Source organism: Anolis carolinensis, chromosome 5 (genome assembly GCF_035594765.1).
Source record: "Anolis carolinensis isolate JA03-04 chromosome 5, rAnoCar3.1.pri, whole genome shotgun sequence".
Classification (NCBI taxonomy): Eukaryota; Metazoa; Chordata; class Lepidosauria; order Squamata; family Dactyloidae; genus Anolis; species Anolis carolinensis.
In genome coordinates, this window is record NC_085845.1 from 4,658,024 (window position 1) to 4,682,258 (window position 24,235).

The 24,235-nt window shown below is 40.8% G+C and overlaps 1 protein-coding gene across 2 annotated transcripts in view; it reads left to right on the top strand.

Annotated features, from left to right (window-relative positions):
- LOC100567492 (transcription factor COE1) overlaps window positions 1-24,235 on the top strand; it is a 160,633-nt gene that overhangs the window by 32,527 nt on the left and 103,871 nt on the right. For both annotated transcript variants that reach the window (XM_062982246.1, XM_062982247.1), the window contains exons 3-4: window positions 21,396-21,552; window positions 23,001-23,064. In XM_062982246.1, the coding sequence (XP_062838316.1) occupies window positions 21,396-21,552; window positions 23,001-23,064 (221 nt within the window). The remainder of the gene's footprint in view (window positions 1-21,395; window positions 21,553-23,000; window positions 23,065-24,235) is intronic.

Below are 24,235 nucleotides of genomic sequence, written 5' to 3' on the forward strand. Positions count from 1 at the left end.
CTTTTGGTCAGCAAGTTCAGCAGCTCAGCGGTTTATCCATTGTGCCTCGGGGGCTCCCGTTATCATTGTTGGCCCCATTTGAGGAGGCAACCCCTGGCAGTGAGACCGGGGAGATGCCTGTTGGCAGAAACCCAGGCAAGTGATTCGCCTGAGATGCCATTTTGAGTGAGTCCCTGCTTTGGCGAGCATACAGATCAGGCCCAATTGAAATTAGCCAGCAAGCAAGGAGAGAAGGTGATTTTCAGTCAAGGATGATTTTATTATCTGCAGCTAGTGATACATTCACAAAGTAGAAAGCATACAGAATACAGTTTCACAGCTCTTTTTATACACAAGTTGGCAGGCTGCAACCAAACCTCAAATTCTGACCAGTCACAGAGAGGGGCTTGGCTCACTGGCCAGCGTGGGCTGGGACAAAGGATGATTAAGTGTCGATGAATGAGGTTCCTTTTACTGAACAGGAAAAATAACAAAGTGATTGAAGGCATCTTTGGTCCTACCCAGGAATGTTATTGTCTTATGAGATGAACATGGCATGGCCCCTTAATAGGGCTGGGCTGGAATTTCCAGACCCCAGAGAAACAAAACATCATATATTAATACAATCGTGCAAAAATGACAGGTGATGGGTTTGGCTGTAGACATGCAGATTCCTTCCAATGCAAGAGGTCCTGTTCATCAAAGGCGCAGGTGGTGAAATTGGTTCTTCCCCAAGGGGGAAGGAAGAGGTGATTGCCCTGCCCAAGTAAGCTATTGTGTTGCAATGTCCAGGTAAAGTCCAAGAGATGAGTGAGGCTGGAAATTGATAAGGAAATTCCCAGCTTGGTTTCTTTCCCCCAGGCTATGCAATTGTGTGGGATGCAAGACATCTTTGGGTTCAGGAACAAGGTTTCCCCCAAAGGGAAGGAATGGGGGCCTCAGGAGCATAAAACAATAGGTTAAAACAACATATAGGCAAAATAGGAACACATAGGAAAAAATATGAAGTGTTTAGGGCAAATTATATACATGAGAAGATATAGTTTTCCAAAGTACCTTTAACAAGCCAGGATTCCCAGAGGAAAAAGGGGAAGGAAGGCAGGCAGAGTGGAAGAAAAGGGGGAAAAAAGTGAGGAAGGGGAAAAAAGGAAAAGGAAGGAAAAGAGGGAGGAAAGGAGAAAGGAAGGAAGGAGGAAGAAAGGAAGGAAAAGAGGGGGAAGGAGGAATAAAAAAGAGGAAAAAAGGAGACTTCAGTGAGTGGGGACCTGGCCCAGGTAAACTAGACATCCCAAGGACCCAGGGCTGGTTTTTTCATGCAACATCATTATTCCAGGTCAATATTCCTTACCTGGAATTTCAAAATCCGAAATGATCCAAAATTGTGGCTGAAAGTGCTGTTATTTCCTATCAAGTCAACTTAATGGGTACATCTATACTGTAGATTTAATACAGTTGGATACCACTTGAACTGCCATGGCTCAATGCTGTGGAATCATGAGAGCTGTAGCTTTACAAGGCCTTTAGCCTTCTCTCTAGTGTCTCGCCAAACTATAACTCCCATGAATCTGATGGAATCTCCTCTGGCCATCTGTTGGGAAGGCTTTGATGGTGCCTTCCTGCACAATTGAGGATCAGACTAGATAGCCCCTGAGAGGGATTTCTAGGTTTCTGTGATTCTTTTAAAAGAAACCAAAGCTGCAGAATAGTGTGCTTTTACTCAAGATTGCAGACAGTGTGAACAAGATCCTCGCTGGCTCTTAGCCCGAGTTGCCAAGTAATTCTCTGACCCGTCCTGTGCGCCTTCCCATTGGAACCGCAACTTGATCTGGGTCCATTAGCGGGTGAACGTGGTTAAGCAGTGATATTACATCACCTCTGAACACTGAAAACGGCATTACATTGCTGCTATGCATTACATGACAGGTTGTTCTTCATCTTAGAGGTAGGACTCGACTTGTTAGAACTCCTTTGGCATCAGACAAATCTTTGCAAGAAAACCCCATGATAGTGCCACCAGGTCCGATATAAATTCAAGGCACAAAACAACAACGAAGGAAGGAGAGAGGAGGTGCATCTACACCGTAGACTTAATGCACTTTCATACCACTTTAACTGCCATGGCTCCGTGCAATAGAATCATGGCAGTGGTACTTCTACAAAGTCTTTATAACTTTATGTAGAGCCGACTCTACATGTCATATCACCCAGATTGTAAACGCAGATTATCCAGATTATCTGCTGTAAACTGGATTATTTGAGTCTACACTTCCATATAATCCAGTTCAAATAATATGAATGTTATGTAGCAGTGCAGAAGGGGCCATAGGCTGGATCTACATCCATATAACCCACTTTCTGAATGTTTTGAACTGGATTATATGATCTGCACTGCCATATAATCCAGTTCAAAGCAAATAATCTGGGATCAGAAACTTGGTTATATGGCAGTGTTGATCCGGCCTCTTATAAACCAATCCAAAACACATAATATGGATTATATGATTTGATAATCTGGACTATATGGCGGTATATTTATTTACAGCATTTATATTCTTCCCTTCTCACCCCGAAGGGGACTCAGGGCGGATCACATTACACATATAGGCAAACATTCAATGCCTTTTAACATAGAACAAAGACAAGACAAACATAGGCTCCGAGCAGGCCTCGAACTCATGACCTCCTGGTCAGAGTGATTCATTGCAGCTGGTTGCAGCTGGCTTGCTCTCCAGCCTGTGCCACAACCCGGGCCCGGTATAGATCCAATCTCTGTCTTACAAACCCAGCGCCATCTATGGCTGAATTTACACTGCCATATAATCCAGATTATCACAGTAGATAACCCAGATTATCTGCTTTGAAGTGGATTATATGAATCTCTGAGGGTTGAATGAAAATAATGCCTCCACCTTCACAACTCCTCAAGAGATGGCAGGTCCTGGCTTGTTCAGTAGACTCTCCTCTACCGTTCCATTTGGTGGGAAGCCTTAGCATTGAACGGTTGTGTTGTTAAAGTACAAAGTATTGAACCCTGGGCAGACAGTCCGTCAATGCGACTTAAGCAACGTGCAGTCACTGAATTCTTGACCGCAGAATGTGTCACCCCGAAGGAGATTCCTCAGAGAATTTAAGCTGTTGTGTTGATGTGAGTCCTGTGCGTCGTTGGGCGAGTAAGTTTAAAGATGTTGAGGTGGGAACATCTGACTTGCATGAGAGACAAAGAGTTGGACGTCCTGTGACAGCAACCACCGAGTTTCACAAGCAAAAGGTTGACAGATTGATTCAGGACAATCGTCGTATCACTCAGAGAGAAATTTCAAGCATAATCGGCATTTCACAAGAACGTATGGATCACATTATTGCTTTGCTTGGCTATCGGAAGATCTGTGCACAATGGGTCCTGTGAGATGCTGGCTGCGGAAACAGAGTGTCGACTTCTTCCGTGACGGCTTCAGAAAATTTGTCAATGTTGGCAGAAATGTATCCAATTGTCTGGTGATGATGTGGAAAAAGTGAATAGCGGTAGATAAAGAGCACATTCTAAGGGGGATTTCTGCGTTTGATTTATTAAAATATTCCCATCCAAACCCAAGCAACGAAAGTGGAGGCATTACTTTTCATTCAACCCTCGTACTTTTCAGTTAATTTACCATTACATGTGATAGCATTCAGGTAGTAATGAGTTCTTATTATGTTATTGTGATGTCTATATGGATTTTATATTACCTATATACAGTAGAGTCTCAGTTATCCAAGCTAAATGGGCCAGCAGAAGCTTGGATAAGCGAATATCTTGGATAATAAGGAGGGATTAAGGAAAATCTTATTAAACATCAAATTAGGTTATGATTTTACAAATTAAGCACCAAAACATCATATTATACAACAGATTTAACAGAAAAAGCAGTTCAATACACAGTAATGCTATGTAGTAATTACTGTATTTATGAAGTTACTACCAAAATATCACGATGTATTGAAAATATTGACTACAAAAATGGCTTTGATAATCCAGAATGTTGGATAAGTGAGACTATACTGTATTGAAAACATTGACTACAGAAATGCGTTGGATAATCCAGAATGTTGGATAAGTGAGACTCTACTGTATTGAAAACATTGACTACAAAAATGCGTTGGATAATCCAGAATCTTGGATAAGTGAGACTCTACTGTATTGAAAACATTGACTACAAAAATGCGTTGGATAATCCAGAATCTTGGATAAGTGAGACTCTACTGTATTGAAAACATTGACTACAAAAATGCATTGGATAATCCAGAATCTTGGATAAGTGAGACTCTACTGTATTGAAAACATTGACTACAAAAATGCGTTGGATAATCCAGAATGTTGGATAAGTGAGACTCTACTGTATTGAAAACATTGACTACAAAAATGGCTTGGATAATCCAGAATGTTGGATAAGTGAGACTCTACTGTATTGAAAACATTGACTACAAAAATGCGTTGGATAATCCAGAATCTTGGATAAGTGAGACTCTACTGTATTGAAAACATTGACTACAAAAATGTGTTGGATAATCCAGAATCTTGGATAAGTGAGACTCTACTGTATTGAAAACATTGACTACAAAAATGCATTGGATAATCCAGAATCTTGGATAAGTGAGACTCTACTGTATTGAAAACATTGACTACAAAAATGCGTTGGATAATCCAGAATGTTGGATAAGTGAGACTCTACTGTATTGAAAACATTGACTACAAAAATGGCTTGGATAATCCAGAAACTTGGATAAGCGAGGCTTGGATAAGTGAGACTCTACTGTACTGCTATATGCAGTTAAACTGCAATATACGAGTCTACCCTGACCATATAATGCAGTTTCAAACTGAATTATATGACAGTGTAGATACTAGTGCTGCCATCAAGCACTCTGGTGGCAGCTGGACCAAGAAAAGATGCCTGTCAATTATCGTAAAAACCTAGACCATTTTAACGTATAAATCACAATGTGTGATGTATTTATGCAAATCCTCCTCCTCTCACCATAGAAAGGGCAAAGCAAAGGCTAAAACCTAATAAACGCATATGCATCCAGTGACTGATCTTGCAATTTTGCCTTGCGGGGGGTTTGGCGTGCAGTCACCAGCCTCCGCCGTCGGAGTTCGGAGCTAATTCAGGTTTTCAGAGCCAGCCCCGAGGGTGCTGTGCAGGCGCCGCAGGGGGTTTGTCGGAGCTCTTCAAGCTATTTCTCTCCCTTTTTGATCCTGTCAGCTCAGTCAACAAGGCGATAAGAGGGAGAGGAAACCCAGGCGACTGTGTTACGCGGCAGGACAGATTGCATTACAGGCTGGTTGGAGCGGAGCAGACGGCTGGTCTCCCCGGGGAGGACCCGGAAGGAGGAGATGCGGCTGGAATCCAAAGTCCCCCGTAGGCACACATGTACGCCCAAAGGCATTGCCCAAAGGGATAGAAGCCAGCCTTCGTGTGAAAGTCTTAGCAGACCGCAAGGTGAACATGAGTTAGGAGTGTGATGCCGCAGCTCAAAAGGCCAATGCAATTCTAGGTTTATCAGTAGGACAATAGTGACTGGATTGAAGGCAGTAATACCCTGTTTCCCCTAAAATAAGACATCCCCAGAAAATAAGACCTAGGAGAGGTTTTGCTGAATTGCTAAATATAAGGCCTCCCCCGAAAATAAGACCTAGGAAAGTTTGTGTTTGGAAGCATGCCCAACGAACAGAACACCAGAGCATGCAGGATAGGTAAATGTATATACAGTAGAGTATATATGTATTCTATTAGGTTGAACATCCCTTATTCAAAATGGGAACCAGAAGTAATTTGGAATAATTTTGTGGAATTGGGAATACAGTAGAGTCTCACTTATCCGAGCTAAACGGGCCGGCAGAAGCTTAGATAAGCGAATATCTTGGATAATAAGGAGGGACTAAGGAGAAGCCTATTAAACATCAAATTAGGTTATGATTTTACAAATTAAGCACGAAAACATCATGTTATGCAATAAATTGGACAGAAATAGTAATTCAATACGCAGTAATGTTATGTTGTAATTACTGTATTTACGAATTTTGCACCAAAATATCACGATATATTGAAAATATTGACTACAAAAATGGCTTGGATTATCCAGAGGCTTGGATAAGCGAGACCCTACTGTACCATAGAGTGTTGTACATGGAAATATTGGTAGTAACAAGAAATTCTTGATAGGATTCACAGTTTGTCTGGTTAGGCTGGTTTATGGTGACAACTACTGTACAGAATACAGTAGAGTCTCACTTATCCAACACTCGCTTCTCCAACATTCTGGATCATCCAACGCATTTTTGTAGTCAATAGTTGCAATACATTGTAATATTTGGTGCTAAATTCATAAATACAGTAATTACTACATAGCATTACTGTGTATTGAACTACTTTTTCTGTCAAATTTGTTGTATAACATGAAGTTTTGGTGCTTAATTTGTAAAATCATAACCTAATTTGATGTTTAATAGGCTTTTCCTTAATCCCTCCTTATTATCCAACATATTCACTTATCCAACATTCTGCTGGCCCGTTTATGTTGGATAAGTGAGACTCTACTGTATAATAAATCATTTTTTTGTTCAACAATAAATGTGAATTCTTCTTCATGGAAAAATAAGACATCCCCTGAAAATAAGACCTAGAGCATCTTTGGGAGCAAAAATTAATATAAGAAACTGTCTTATTTTCGGAGAAACACAGTAGTAATAGGGGCCGGGCTGTGGCGCAGGCTGGTTAGCAGCCAGCTGCAATAAATCACTCTGACCAAGAGGTCATGAGTTCGAGGCCAGCCCGTGTCGGGGTGAGCACCCAACAATTAAAATAAAAAATAGCCCCTGTTCGTTGTTGACCTAAGCAACCTGAAAGATAGTTGCATCGATCAAGTACGAAATGTAGGTACCACTTATATGTGGGGAGGCTAGTTTACGACGCCATAAAAATCACCCAGCTGCCGTTGGAATGAGGAAGTTGCCATCGCAGTGGATGATGAAGCAGCTGCTCCCCCTGTGGCCGGAATCAAGCATACCCTCAGGAAGCTGGAAGCCGGAGAAGGTTTAAATTGCCTCTGCGTCTGTCTCTGTCTCTGTTCTATGTTATATGGTATTGAATGTTTGCCTTATATGTGTACAATGTGATCCGCCCCGAGTCCTCTTCGGGGTGAGAAAGAAGGGCGGAATATAAATACTGTAAATAAATAAATAATAGTCCCACTCTTTTCTGCTTTGGTCAGACATCACCTGGAATAATAACCCTGTGTCCAGTTGTGGGCAAAACAACTCAAGAAGGATATGGACAAGATGAAAAGTGTCCCGAGAAGGGCAGTGTTTACATATTTGATAGGATGTCATATTGAGGAGGGGACATGCTTGTTTCCTGCAGCCATAGAGACATTTATTGTTGAACAAAAAACGAACCTTTATTATATACTATACAGTAGTTGTTATCACAAACCAGCATGACCAAACAAACTGTGAAATCCTATCAAGAATTTCTTGTTACTACCATTATTCCCATGTACATCAATCTGTGATACGTACATTTACCGATCCTGCATGCTCTGGTGTTCTCTTTGGCGGGCATAATTCCAAACAAAAACTTTGCTAGGTCTTACTTTCAGGGGAGACCTTATATTTAGCAATTCAGCAAAACCTCTACTAGGTCTTATTTTCAGGGAAACAGGGTAATGAGGATGTCTGCCTAGAAGCAGCCTGGCCATTGTTCCCTTTGAATTGTTTATTACCTGCAGACATCCATTGGTGTTCATTAGTTACTGTTTTAATTCTGGTGTTTTTTAAATACTTACAGCCACATGTTGTTTATTTTCATGGTTTCTTCCTTTCTATTGAAATTGTCCGCATGCTTATGGATTTCAATGGCTTCTCTGTGTAGTCTGATATGATAGTTGTTGGAGTGGTCGAGCGTTTCTGTGTTCTCAAATAATATACTGTATCTAGACAAGAGTTCTTCCCCCCACCCAGGATCTTCCACAGATATATACACCTCCCTTGCTTAGTTTCTCCGTACCTCACAACCTCTGAGGATGCCTGCCATAGATGTGGGTGAAACGTCAGAAGAGAATACTTATGAAACGTGGCCATACTGCCTGGATAACACACAACAACTCTGTGATCCCGGCCATGAAAGCCTTCGACAATGCTCTTCCCGGCTTTTGTGCTTGCCATCCCCGGCACATCTGTCTCCTCCTCCTCGGCGAGGCAAACCCTGGAACAGATGGGTTTTCATCTGGCCCAGCGGGTCAAGACTTCGGGTGCCTTGATCTAATTATGCAATCATGTGTCATGTGTCAGTTCCGTCTGCAAGGAAAGCGATGCCAGACCAAAAAGCACCACTCTTGGAAAGACAGACGGATTTAGGGTGGATCGTGGGGAATCTCAAAAGCTTGCAAAGGTTTTGGTACCCTTTTGTGTCTTCAGGTTACTTGTCAACTTAACAGCAACCCCATGAATTTCAATGGCTTTTCAAAAGACTTCAATCTCTGTGCAGCCTGGTGTATTTAGCAAGGTGATTCTATTGCATAGAATTCTATGATTCTATGCAACAGCACTGCTGGTCACAGCTGATCTCCAGTCAAAGCGGTCAAGGGCCAGGGCTTCCCAGTTCTCAGTGTCTATGCCACAGTTTTTGAGGTTAGCTTTAAACCCATCTTTCGATCTCTTTTCTTGTCCAACAACATTCCATTTTTTGTTCTTGAGTTGGGAGTAAAGTAACTGCTTTGGGAGACAGTGATCTTTGGTTATTCGGACAACGTGGCCTTCAGTCCAGCGGAGTTGATGGCGTAGGAGCATCACTTCAGTGGTGGTCTTTGCTTCTTCTAGCACGCTGACATTTGTCCACCTGTCTTCCCAAGAGATTTGCAGGATTTTTCTGAGGCAACGCTGATAGAAACACTCCAGGAGTTGAGTGTGATGTCTGTAGACAGTCCACATTTCGCAGACATAGAATAGGGTTGGGAGAACAATAGCTTTGTAAACAAGCACCTCGGTCTCCCTACGGATGTCCCGATCCTCAAACACTCTCTGCTTCATTTGGAAGAAAGCTGCACTCGCAGAGCTCAGGCAGTGTTGTATTTCAGTGTCAATGTTGACAGTTGTGGAGAGGTGGCTACCAAGGGAGCGGAAAGGGTCAACACTTTCTACCATTACACCATTAAGCTGTATTTCTGGCATTGTAGCTTGTGCCTGCTTAAGGAGCACTTTGGTTTTCTCAATGTTCAGTGAGTGGCCAAGCTTTTTGTATGCTTCTGCAAGGGTGTTTAGAGTGGCTTGTAGGTCTTCTGAATGAACACAGACTACATTATCATCAGCATATTGGAGTTCTATACCAGACGTGGTGGTGACCTTGGTTTTGGCTTTCAGTCTGCTGAAGTTAAAAGAGCTCAGGGGGTGATAAGATGAGACAGTAGAACCATGCATATCTCCAATGTAGAATGGAAGCCTTTACTCTACTTTAACTTCTGTGTCTTAATGCTATGGAGTCCTCGTAGTTTTGGTGAGGCCCCAGCACTCTTTGGCTGAAAACCTTGGATTCCATATCATTGACTCCAGGCAGTTTAAGTGGTGTCAAACTGCACTAACTTTACAGTGTAGGTGCATCCTACGGAGCCTTGGCTTGTTTGTAAAAGACACAGGGTGTGTATACATTGTAGAATTAGTGCTGTTTGACACCATTTGCACTCAAGGAGAGGTTGGTAAGATAGTATATTATTGTTGACACAAAGACAAGAGTATGACAAAGCAAACGAGATATATATGCTGGATTATTATTATTGTTATTGTTATTGTGCTGAAAAAGGAGCCTCGCAGAAAATTCAGTGCAGCTCTATTTCCTTCCTATGAGGGTTGAATGAAAAGTAATGCCTCCACCTTCCTTATTTCGGTTTGAATGGGAATATTTTAATAAATCAAATGCAGAAATAATCCTTAGAATGTGCTCTTTAACTACCACTATTCACTTTTCCACAACATCACCAGACAATTGGATGCATTTCTGCCAACGATGAACAAGTTTTCTGAAGCCATCATGGAAGAAGTAGTCACTCTGTTTCCGCAACCGACGTCTCACAGTCCCCATCGTGCACAGATCTTCAGATAGCCAAGCAAAGCAATCATGTGACCCACACATTCTTGTGAAATGCCAATTATGCTTGAAATTTCTCTGAGTGATACCACGATCGTCCTGAATCAGTCTGTCAACCTTTTGCTTGTGAAACTCGGTGGTTGCTGTCACAGGGCGTCCAAGTCTTTGTTTGTCATGCAAGTCAGATGTTCCCACCTCAACATTTTTAAACTTACTCGCCCAACGACGCACAGGACTCACATCCACACAATCGCCATAAACCGCTTGCAATCTCTGGTGAATCTCCTTTGGGGTGACACCTTCTGTGGTCAAGAATTCAGTGACTACACGTGGCTTAAGTCGCATTGACCGACCGTCTGCGCAGGGTTCCATACTTCGCACTTTAACAACACAACCGTCCAATGCTAAGGCTTCCCCGTCTGCGCAGGGTTCCATACTTCGCACTTTAACAACACAACCGTTCAATGCTAAGGCTTCCCCGTCTGCGCAGGGTTCCATACTTCGCACCTTAACAACACAACCGTCCAATGCTAAGGCTTCCCCGTCTGCGCAGGGTTCCATACTTCGCACTTTAACAACACAACCGTTCAATGCTAAGGCTTCCCCGTCTGCGCAGGGTTCCATACTTCGCACTTTAACAACACAACCGTCCAATGCTAAGGCTTCCCCGTCTGCGCAGGGTTCCCTACTTCGCACTTTAACAACACAACCGTTCAATGCTAAGGCTTCCCCATCTGTGCACAGATCCATAATTCGCACTTTAACAACACAACCGTCCAATGCTAAGGCTTCCCCGTCTGCGCAGGGTTCCATACTTCGTACTTTAACAACACAACCGTTCAATGCTAAGGCTTCCCGCCAAATGGAACTGAAAACTTCAGTACCTGTTTCATACCAGGACTGCCATCTGTTGAGGAGTTACAAAGGTGGAGACATTACTTTTCATTCAACCCTCGGGACATTTTTTCCCTTTTTTTGGACAAAGGGTTTTCCCCTCTATGCATTCTCCCCTTTTTCGTCCATTCATTGTTTCTGCAGGGCTCATATATGTAAAACGAAAGAAATATAGAAAGACAGTTCTGAGCAAACCGATTCCTTGACTTCCTCACTCCAACCTCCTGCATCTCTTTGAATGACAAGTGATTGCTTTCTCCAGACATGATAGAGATCCCTAGACTGGCTGTTCTTTCTCACACTGGTCTTTGATTTGAAAAGAAACCTGGCAGAGAAGATGCAATTTGCTAATCTGAGACTTTTCTCTCCAAGTCCCATTTGTTGTGGTTCGGTTTGCATTCTGGGCATCAGGAGGCAAGGATGCTGCAGATGTTGGCAACTGATGGACTGTCATGTATTTCGGATCAAGGCTGTGGAAAACATTGGTTCTGCAGGTGTTTTGGACTGCAACTCCCACCATTCCTAACAGCCTCAGGCCCTTTCCTTTTCCCCCTCGGCCGCTTAAGCGGCCGAGGGGGAAAAGGAAGGGGCCTGAGGCTGTTAGGAATGGTGGGAGTTGCAGTCCAAAACACCTACAGAGCCAAAGTTTGCCCATATCTGATCTACACTGTGGGATCCTGGGAGTTTTAGTTTCGGAGAGACACCTTTGAGAGTAGCCTTGAAATTGGATGAATTTGAACTAGGTTCCAAAGGGCTCTTCCTTCTTTCTGCAGTTGGCGAAAAGTCCAACAGATGGCATCGTTTTATCAAGCGTTCCTATAAACAATATATGCGTGTTTATCAGCAAGAAATGAGTGTCAAAAATTTGCAACTTGCACATTCTATCATAGATAGTCCCAAAATCTATATATATATAAGGGTAGTGGAATCACGGCACCGGACAAAATAACTAAACTGAACACCCCACAACCTTGAAAATTGACAGCACAACCTCTCATCCACGCCTCTACATTCATACAACAAAAAGAAAAGAAAAATAAAGTCCTAGCCACAGCAACGCGTGGCCGGGCACAGCTAGTATATATATATATTTGAGAATATGCTTTGGAGGAAGTGGAACGGATGGATTTTCCTCTGCATCTCTATATTTTCACCAACTTAGAGCTGCCAACTTTTTTTTTCTTAAAAGGCTCCATATCTTTATACAGTAAGGTAAAAGTAAAAGTTCCCCCTGGTGTTAAGTTTATCCGTGTCCGACTCTGGGGGTTGGTGCTCATCTCCCATTTCTAAGCCAAAGAGCCGGCGTTGTCCTTAGACACCTCCAAGGTCATGTGGCCAGCCTGACTGCATGGAGCTCCGTTACCTTCCAGCCAGAGCTGTACCTATTGATCTACTCACATTTGTACGTTTTCGAACCGCTAGGTTGGCAGAAGCTGGGGCTAACAGTGGGAGCTCACCCACGCTCCCCGGATTCAAACCGCCAACCTTTTGGTCAGCAAGTTCAGCAGCTCACTGGGGGCTCCCTTTATACAGTAGACTTCCATTTAACCAGAATGCAAACAACAACAATCAAAGTAGTACCGTATATACTTGAGTATAAACCGACCTGAATATAAGCCGAGGCACCTAATTTTACTACATAAAAACTGGGAAAACATTGACTCCAGTATAAGCCGAGATACCAATAAAATTACATTAATTGAGCCTTTTTTTTAAGACTGAAAAAGCCCCCCGCAGCTTATACTCGGGTGAGGCTCCTGGTTGGCTTATATTTGGGTCAGAGAATATATGGTACATTTATTATTTTTCTCTATTATTATTGGTATTATTACATTTATTATTTTTCTCTATTATTGTTGCTACTATTACATTTATTTTACTCTATTTTTATTATTATTAATACATTTATTATTTCACTCTGATCTTATTATTATTATTATATTTATCATTTTACTCTATTTATTACTACTTGGATTATTTTCCTGTAATTATTATTATTATTATTATTATTATTATTATTACATGTATTATTTTACTCTATTATTATTCAAAGGCTACATAAGCACATTTACATTGAAGAAGATGAGAATCATGATTTGATCAGAGTTGGACAGTCTTATCTTAAATTTGAGCTTTATGTAAATATTCAAAACATTTAACCTACTGATGCCTCAATGTAATTTTATTAGTATCTGTTTTTATTTCTGAAATTTACCACCCTCGGCTTATACTGGAGTAAATGTTTTCCCAGCCTTTCTGTGGTTAAATTAGGTGCCTTGGTTTCTATTCGGGTCGGCTTATAATTGAATATATACGGTATATGTATAATAGCTTCATATAATTTCACTATTTAAACGAGGTTTGGAAGCTTGACACTTCTTATGCACTACTGTTGATTCTTGCATGGTTCCCTCTATAGCTGCTTCATGAGATTCCTCACAATCATCACAGTCAACAAATGATATGATGGAGAGAAAGAGAGAAAAGATAGATAGATAGATAGATAGATAGATAGATAGATAGATAGATAGATAAGGTTGAGAGGGAGAGATATATGATTGATATATGAGTCACAAATTGGGGGAGAAGCAGAACAAATTTACTTTGGGTTCTAATCCACTTTTTACCCAAGCCGACCATGGTGTTGAACCCTATCACTCAACATATGTCTGAACTGCATTGAAGTTTGGACTAAAACCCAGACCGTAGTCACACACACTGTTAACGTGGGAGCCCCAGGTGCAATTTTCAGGATGAGACCTGGATATAAGCAGATATATTGCCAGGGTTTTGTTTTATTTCATTGATTTCCTAAACGTGCCGCTGCATTAAGTCGCTTTGGAGAAAAAGCAGCAATAGAATCTTGCAGCGTCTCTGCGAAAAATAGATTTATTGCAGCAGAACCTGGAAAATAGACTAAGCAGAGCGAGACTGGGTTGAGAAAAATCTTGCCTTGAACCCACCCAGGAAGAAATGGTGAAGAGCCACAGACCAAGGCTTCAGCCACCTGGTACCCCATCAATGCTGCCATAGAAAATCCAGATTATCTGCTTTAAACTGGATTATATGGCACTGTAGACTCATATAACCCAGTTCAAAGCAGATAATCTGGGATCAGATACTGGACTTTATGGCAGTGTAGATCCAGCAATATCTGAACAATATGCACCACAGTAAAGGTTCAAAACATAAAACACAATATGTATATTAGAGCATCATATACATAACAATGTTAACAATAATACAAATAATAATACAACTGATGATCCAATTATGTCAGTTGTAGTGGCACACAGTCGTAACTTACAGAGTATAAAGATTTTTAGATTGCAATCATCCAGATTTAATTACTACACAGAGCAGTTTTCAGTATAAAACATATCAAACATATATCAACAAGACTCCAACTAAAGTTTGTTAGCGACACAGTATGTGTACATTCAGTCTCTTCAAAGTGGCATGTAATATGTTGTAAACTAAATATATCAGTGTACAAATCAATTGGCTCAAACCTGGCTTGGAGTCAAAACAAATCAAAGTCTCTGTAGTCTTGGAGTAGTTCTATAGGACTCCTCAGGATGTAAATGCAGTCAGTTGGCTGTAGCTTCAGTTTGTAACAAATGTTGCAGTCATTTACAGTTCCCAGCCAGGAAGCCCGGTCAGATAGATGTTATTTTAAAGTGGCTGGCTGTGAGCCGAAGTAAGCTGTTTACATAAGCCGTTTACTACTGGTTCCCAGGTTTACTCCAGTTTCAGTTAACCCTTCATCTGGTAAGCGGCAATGTTTTGAGTATTTGTATTGTTGGCTCAGCTTCAAGTTTTATGTTTGCAGTGTCTACGTGCTGATTGTGGATTCTATAGTGTAGATCTAGCCACAGGTAACTGATATCCATGGGGATTAGTGGATGCTAGATACAGTAGAGTCTCACTTATCCAAGCTAAACGGGCTGGCAGAAGCTTGGATAAGCGAATATCTTGGATAATAAGGAGGGATTAAGGAAAAGCCTGTTAAACATCAAATTAGGTTATGATTTTACAAATTAAGCACCAAAACTTCATGTTATACAACAAATTTGACAGAAAATGTAGTTTAATACACAGTCATGTTATGTTGTAATTACTGTATTTACGAATTTAGCACCAAAATATCATGATATATTGAAAACATTGACGACAAAAATGGCTTGGATTATCCAGAGGCTTGGATAAGCGAGGCTTGGATAAGTGAGACTCTACTGTAGTTATAGTTTCTGGTTGCTTGAGAGTTTCTATTCAAAATAGGCGTAACTAATACTGTATCCCTTACTATACTCTGCATTGACATTATTAATGTTGGAACACAGTAATTTAAGGCAATTAAAGACAAATTTAACTAATGTAACATTTCCGCTAACATTAATTTTATTTTAATTTTTATTTAAAATATTGTTTTGATTTCTTTTTTGCCAGTTGCTTGAAAGGTACAGGAAACTAAACCTCCTACACTGCCATATAAAATCCAGATTATCTGCTTTGGACTGGATTATATGACAGTGTAGACTCATATAATTCAGCTCAAAGCAGATCATGTAATTATAATTTGGATTATATGGCAGTGTAGAAGGCAACTAATGCCCTAGTATCTACGCTGCCATATAACATCATGATTATCTGTTTTGAACTGAATTATGTGGCAGTATAGACTCATATAATCAAGTTCAAAGCAGATAATATAGATTATCTGCTTTGATAATCTGAATTTTATGACAGTGTAGATCCAGCCATATAATCCATATTATCAAATAGTCAATATGATCTGCTTTCAATTGGATGATATGAGGCTGGAGCTACACTGCCCTATATCTCAGGATCTGATCCCAGATTATCTGCTTTGAACTGGATTATGTGAGTCTGCACTGCCAGATAATCTGTCATAATCACATAATCTGGGATCAGGTCCTGGTATATAGGGCAGTGTAGATCCAGCCGTAGATGGCCCCTGAGTTTACTATTGCCGTATAATGATAACAACAACAATAATAATACTTTATTTGTATCCCACCCTATCTCCCCGAGGAGACTAAGAGGGTTTTATATATAATCCAATTCAAAGCAGATAATCTAGGGCTGGATCTACACTGCCGTGTAATCCATATTATCAAAACAGATAATCCAGATTAACCCATTTAAACTGGATTATATGTGTTTTACTCTTGGTTTTTATACAGCAGTGTAGATGGAGTTTAGATTTTATATTGCGGTGTACATGGAATCTGAGTTGAAGGCACACAATACCAGCAATACTGACAGAGGTCTGCAAAAAAAAACCCTATATAAGTATTCCAAGTTTATTTCAGATGTAAGCTCCATATGTCTGGAAATGCCACCTTCTGCTCCTTGTGTGACATTAGGAGCAACAGAAGTGGCTTTCTTCTGCTCCTTCAAGGAGCTGACACCTGTCAATCGTGTGAACGAACAATTTACATTTCTGCTCCTTGGTCCTTTTCCTGGGAGCTGAACCTTCCTGCCGCTCCAAAAGGCTTGTTCGATCCCTCGGTTGGTTGGGTGACACCTTCCCGGAGGAGCCTGATTTAATGCACTCGGATCGCAGCAGCGTGATTTAATACCGAGAGCCCTGTTGCTATTCATAGAACCGTTCCGCTTGATTGGGCTTCGGATTTTTAATCTACATTGTTGTCAGGATGCTTTAGAGCATGGATCGGGGACATACAGATGGGGGGGGACACATGTGCGCCCCCCAAAAAAGGCAATTGTGTGGCCTGCTTTTCCTAGTTATTTGGGGGCGAGGGAGAACCCTGTTCATAAATGCAGGATCCAGTGGTGCTTTATGTAAGCAGTTACACTATTTCTCCAAAGACGGTTGTGTTGTTAAAGTGCGAAGTATGGAACCCTGCGCAGACGGGGAAACCTTAACATTGAATGGTTGTGTTGTTAAAGTGCGAAGTATGGAACCCTGCGCAGACGGGGAAGCCTTAGCATTGAACGGTTGTGTTGTTAAAGTGTGAAGTGTGGAACCCTGTGCAGACGGGGAAGCCTTAGCATTGAACGGTTGTGTTGTTAAAGTGTGAAGTATGGATCCGTGCACAGATGGGGAAGCCTTAGCATTGAACGGTTGTGTTGTTAAAGTGTGAAGTATGGAACCCTGTGCAGACGGGGAAGCCTTAGCATTGAACAGTTGTGTTGTTAAAGTGTGAAGTATGGATCCGTGCACAGATGGGGAAGCTTTAGCATTGAACGGTTGTGTTGTTAAAGTGCGAAGTATGGAACCCTGCGCAGACGGTGAAACCTTAGCATTGAATGGTTGTGTTGTTAAAGTGCGAAGTATGGAACCCTGCACAGACGGGGAAGCCTTAGCATTGAACGGTTGTGTTGTTAAAGTGCGAAGTATGGAACCCTGTGCAGACGGGGAAGCCTTAGCATTGAATGGTTGTGTTGTTAAAGTGTGAAGTATGGAACCCTGCACAGACGGGGAAGCCTTAGCATTGAACGGTTGTGTTGTTAAAGTGTGAAGTATGGATCTGTGCACAGATGGGGAAGCCTTAGCATTGAATGGTTGTGTTGTTAAAGTGCGAAGTATGGAACCCTGCGCAGACGGTCTGTCAATGTGACTTAATGCAGTCATTGAATTCTTTACCGCAGAAGGTGTCACTCCATAGGAGATTAATCTGAGATTGCAAGCGGTTTATGGTGATTGTGTTGGTGTGAGTCCTGTGCATCATTGGACGACTAAGTTTAAAGATGTTGAGATGGGAACATCTGACTTGTGTGCCAAACAAAGAGTTGGACCTCCTGTGACAGCAACCACCGGGTTTCACAAGCAAAAGGTTGACAGATTGATTCAGGACGATTGTCGTATCACTCAGAGAAATTTCAAGCATAATTGGCATTTCACAAGAATGTGTGGGTCACATTATTGCTTTGCTTGGCTATCAGAAGATCTGTGCTTGATGTGTCCTGTGAGACGCTGGTTGCGGAAACAGAGTGTTGACTTCTTCCGTAGCAGTTTCAGAAAACCTGTTCATCTTTGCCAGAAATGTATCCAATTGTCTGGTGATGATGTGGGAAAGTGAATAGTGGTTGATAAAGGGCACATTCTAAGGATTATTTCTGTGTTTGATTTATTAAAATATTCCCATCCAAATCCAAGTAACGAAGGTGGAGGCATTACTTTTCATTCAACCCTCATAGTCATGTTCTCCTTTGCAAAAGGCATCTCTTCTCCATCTAAAATAAATAAGAGAAAGGGAAAAATTGGGGGCAATTTCCCCCCACAATCTGAATGGGGCACTCAATTCCATTGGAAAATATTCCGTTCCTGGTTTTAATGTGTTACTTTCTGTTTAATTGTGAGCTCCTTACTTTGATAGTTGTCGTTCTACTCCAGAAACTTCATTTTTGTGCCAAAAACTATGTTGAATTGGTTGAGACACAATCAGATGTTCATTGAAAAACTATAGCAAAATGTGCTGCAGGACGTCCCTTCCGCAGAAACAAAGTTTTTTGCTCCCAAAAATGTGCTAGGTCTTATTTTTTGCATGTTAATAAACTTTTCCCATGTTTTTATGATTGAACCAATTAGGAAATGACATTTATAGCCTAGGCACAAAAATGTGTTACATAGTGTTACTTTTTGATTGACAGTCTTTGAACGTGCAACAAGTATTGCTATCAGTTGTGTAGTAACTGGTTTCACATTTCAACATGTTATTTGCCGGCTGAACAAGAATGGCCGATTTTTCAAATTGAATCCATAATTGTTCCCCCCCCCCCTATTATTCAGAAATATCAAGAGTAATATTTACTCCTATAGTTATATAGGAAACAAATCTGAATTCGTGCAAAGTGATCCAGAATATATGCTTTGATTAAACAAATCAGGGATGGAGTCAGGATTCCACTGAAAATAAATGTCGTCAAAAGGGTTCCATGACCGAAAAAGTTTGGGAAGTACGGGAAGTACTTTTATGCCATTCGTATCCTGTCTACATATGTTTTTGAGATTAGAATTACTTCTCCTAGCCCTAAAACTGTCCAAAGAGGGTAAAAACCTAATGAATTTGGTCCCCTATCATTTCCCCAAAGGTTCCTAAAGATACGTTTTCTCATGTTAAAAGAATGAGTTCTTTATGCACAGTTTTGTCACTTTTGTGGTGGTTCTTCTTAGTGATAGTGGAGGCTATTACTATCAAAAGCTGAGAAAAGTTCCAGCAAAACTAAGTTCCAGTGGTTCAGAGTAAATAATCTGGATTTTATATGACAGTGTAGAAGGGGCCCGTGACTCCTGGTCATCATATATTATTATAAATATTATTATCATTATATGTTTATTTGTACCCCGCTTTATCTCTCCTGAAGAGGACTCAAAGCAGCTTGACAGAAAAGCATTAGTATACAAGTTAAAATATACATATGCAAACATTAAAACAGAATTAAACACAAACAGCACTGAAACGTCCACTGTTAAAATCCATCAAAACACACTAATCCATCAAAATTGTGTTGCTTCAATTCTGAGCCCCCTTATACACTGTCCTATATCCCTAGATCTGATCCCAGATTATTTGCTTTGCACTGGATTATATGAATTTCCACAGCCAGATAATCTGGGATTTTTGTAGCCTGGTCAAATTCTGAGTGCTCAGGAGATGAGGATGGGGATGATGGGATAGATTCAGAGGGCACAGAGGAGGATAGAAGTGGCCTAGAGAGTGTTGTTTTGGAATCTCCTGGCAGTTCCTACGAGACCGGAGGAAGTAATATTAGTTCTCACGAGGACCTCCCAGAAGTGCAGGCTGAGAGAAATGTGGGAGATGAATGCTTGTCTAGGTCAAGGCGCTTGGAATTGTGGAGACAGGGCATGAAACAATGACAGACTCGCTATTCCCAGAGGCTTAGAGATAAGGAGAGGAAAAGCAGGTGGGTGAGAAATGATGTTATGGGAGGGATTGAGGTCTTTTAAAGTGGTTCCTCTACTATAATCCTTTGTGAGAGCAACATTGTATTCAGGTGAATAGCATTCATTTTGGTCCGATGTTCTTGGAATTCATCTATTCAAGTTTCTAAGTTTGTTCCTGATTCTAGTTTCAAGTGTGGCATAGGTTGTCTGCCTTGGATTCATGCTATCATGTTTGTGGATATATCTGTGGATTGACTCTTGAGACTATATTTGAAAATCTTGGCTATCTTGGAAATGACTGTTTGAACAATGATTCTCCTTTTTAAATTTGCTTATTTTTATTTATTCATCTCTTAGTAAACTTTTACTTACTGGATTATCTGGACAGAGTGTGGTTTGTGGTGAACAGGTGTTTCAGGGCTCTAGTGCAACAGGAATAAGATGATAATCTGGGATCAGATCCTGGATTACAGGAACAGTGTGGAAGCGGCCTGAGGTGTACTTTTTCCCTATATAAATACAGTAGAGTCTCAGTTATTTATGTATTTATTTATTTAATTTATATACCACTCTTCTCCCCCAAGGGGACCCAGAGCAGTCTTACATAATGGCAAGATTACTACCACATATAATACAAAATATAGTAAAAACCAACAATCGTAAAACACACTTAAAAACCAATATCACACTCAATTAAAACAGTAAACCACTTGTGTGACCATTACAACAGGGCCAGTAGCATTGGGCCAAACGACAGAGCCAGTCTGTATTTAACTTCACATTAATCCAGCGAATACATCAGGTTATAGTAACTTGTATCCTAAAATGGGCCAAAAAGCTTATGTTATCCAACATAAACGGGCTGGCAGAACATTGGATAAGCGAAAATGTTGATAATAAGGAGGGATTTTTTAAAAAGCCTATTAAAAATCAAATTACATTATGATTTTACAAATTAAGCACCAAACATCATGTTTTACAACAAATTGACAGAAAAAGCAGTTCAATACACAGTAATGTTATGTAGTAATTGGGTTGTTGTATGTCTTTCGGGCTGTGTAGCCATGTTCCAGAAGTATTCTCTCCTGACGTTTCGCCCACATCTATGGCAGGCATCCTCAGAAGTTGTGAGGGTTAATATGTAGTAATTACTGTATTTACGAATTTAGCACCAAAACATTGCAACATTTACTACAAAAACATTGACTACTAAAAGGCAAACTGTGTTGGATAATACAGAACATTGGATAAATGAAGCTTGGATAAGTGAGACTCTACTGTACCTCTAAAATGGGGTGCGTCTTAGAAATCGTAGGTGTATCTTATGTATTTTTGTGTATCTTATGTATTAGGGTGCATCCTACAATTGATAGTGTCTTAAACTGAAGAATTATGGTATCTGACCACCCTAGATCTAGGATCCTCCCAATTGGAGACACAACCCCATTGTAGGTCCCTTCCCCTGTTCACTAAAGATCTGGACCTTGTTTCCTCCCTTCTTTCTCCAGCGGCATCGGCCTGGCCCGGGCGCACTTTGAGAAGCAGCCGCCCTCCAACCTCAGGAAGTCCAACTTCTTCCACTTCGTCCTGGCCATGTACGACCGGCACGGGCAGCCAGTGGAGATCGAGAGGACATCCTTCATTGACTTCGTGGAGAAGGACAGGGTGAGGAGACCACCTAAAGCTAATGAATAGGGGGAAATCCCACATCTAGACTGTCAGGGGATGATGGGAGGCGGAGTGGATTCCAAAATTCATCATCCCGGTCTTACCTCCTTCTCCAGACTGTATTCCCATACTGAGAAACAGCACTGGTCAAACAAACACTCCAGCAGACAAAGTCTAACTGTTGATTAACTTTATTTACATGTCTATTTACAGTTTGCATTTCTCGGCTTCAGAGCATAGCATTCATAGTCCATCTTCAGAAAAAGCTCAAGCCGAACTCCACAGAGATTAGATAACAACATTCCTCAGTCCGGAGGAAGTTCCAACCCTCAAAGGCCAGAAATCAAAGCCTCATAGGTCACAGTAATCACAACAGGCTGTCAGTCAAAACTAGCCTGCTGTTAACTATTTCATTACTGAAAATACACACTCTAGCTCATCAGCAGTAAACACTTGATTTACATTTCATACAAATACAACCATACTCCAACATAAACTACTTTATAAGCCTAAAGCATGGAGTCTTGGAATTCACAGCTTGAATCTAGGACTCTGTAGATCAGGCATGGTCAACCTTTGGTCCTCCAGGTGTTTTGGACGTCAACTCTCACAATTCCTAACAGCCTATCGGCTGTTAGGAATTGTGAGAGTTGACGTCCAAAACACCTGGAGGACCAAAGGTTGACCATGCCTGCTGTAGATCATTCTTCTCTGGAATCCGAATAGCTATCTGATGTTGGGGATGTTCAAGGTGGCAATCCTGCACTTGATATCTCATGAGATCCCATCTCTTGGATTCTCGTCCATGCATTACCTTGGAAGGATGTCAAGATGATAGCAATAAAGTTCATGATCATAATGTTGGGATAAAATATGAATTAAAGACTCAGCTGCATGCTGATCAGTTTTGGGCCCCTTCTATGATGCTATATAATACAAGCGATAAAAGGAGATAATCCACATTATTGCTTTAAACTAGATTATATGAGTCTACACTGTCATATAATCTAGTTCAACCTGGATTTTATATGGCAGTGTAGATGGGGCCCTAAACAACAAACAAGCTCTGGATACATTCAGTGCTGCTGATTTGTTATTGTCTACATAACTCTATGAAATACTGATGCTTGGAATAAACTTTATCAACCTCAATCAGGGTTGTGAGTAAGTTGGACCGAAAGCAATGCTGGCTACTTGCTTTGGCCAAAGTTATGCTTTGTTGTGTGTTTGCCTTCTTGCTCGGTTTCAAGGCTCATCCAAGTTTTGTGTCTCATATGGAAGCAACCGTTGGACTGATATTTCAGATCCTATCTAAAAACAACAGTAATACTACTACTATTCCTAGGGCAATGTGTGTAGCTCACAACCATGACTTTCCCCTAGCAATACAAGGCTTAAAGGGTTCCAGTTGTCACGGTTGGTCTTTTCTTTCCACTTTTCTCCAGGAGCAGGATGGAGAAAAAACCAACAATGGCATCCACTATCGGTTACAGCTGCTGTATAGTAACGGTAAGTATCCTTCATCCTGGTACTGGATTAAATAGCATAAATGCACTAGATCTTGGAAGCTAAGCAGGCTCAGTTCTGGTTAGTACTTGGGTGGGAGGCTGCCAATGGATTCCAGCTATTGTCGGCTCTATTTCAGAAGAAGGGCTAAGAAAATCCCAAAAATCCATGTGGTGACAATAAGTCAACACACAATAAAAGGTACACACATAGGAACACAAGATCTGACCTTGGTGCTTTCCCCCAGAATTCCCAAAGGAAGAACCATCTCTAAGCCAAAGAGGATTAAGAAGGAATAATAGCCATTGTGATGAAGATGAAGATGATGATGATGATGATGATGATGATGATGATTTATTTGTATTTTGCCCTATCTCCCTAAGGGGACTTAGGGCGGATTCCAACAACAAAAGGCAAACATTCAATGCAATATTTCATAAGGGAAATGGCAAAGCCAACTCTGATTATTTTTGTCTAAGAAAACCCCATAAAATTCATGGAATTGCAATAAGTTCAACATGCCACCTGAAGGCATATACACACAAACATCAATGCACAGAGAATGGGAGATGAATCAGATGAACTTAATCTCTTAACAAAGGAAGGCAATGATGACTATTACATTGCCAGGGCCCTAAATGCCTTAACTGTACCCAACCCCATTTGGTTTTGGAAGATAAACATTGTCGCCACTGGTTAGTACTTGGATAGCAAGTACTAACCATTTTGTTGTATGAACGTAGAGGCATGGATGAGGGGTTGTGCTGCCAAGTTTAGTGTTTCTGGGATGTGTAGTTTTCTTGTTTTATCCTAGGCCGAAATTTCATTACCCTTTTGTATATATATAGATTTTGCATGTTTTTTTGGCTATTTTTTGTCTGTTTAATTTTTACTTTTTTTCTTTTCTCTCTTTTCTTTTTTCTTTCTTTTTTCCCTTTTTTTCCTCGTTCTGTAATTTATTTTGTTGTATGTTTACGTCTATGTTTATGTTGAAAATAACACTAATAAAAATTTATTTTGCCAAAAAAAGAAGAGGCATATAACAAATTATTATTATTGTTATTATTATTGTTATTGTTATTACCACCATCATCATCAACAAGAGAAAGGGGTGCTTATGGGCAGATCCCCTTCTTTTCTTGCAGTCTCTTCTTCTGTCTTGGACATTCTGGGA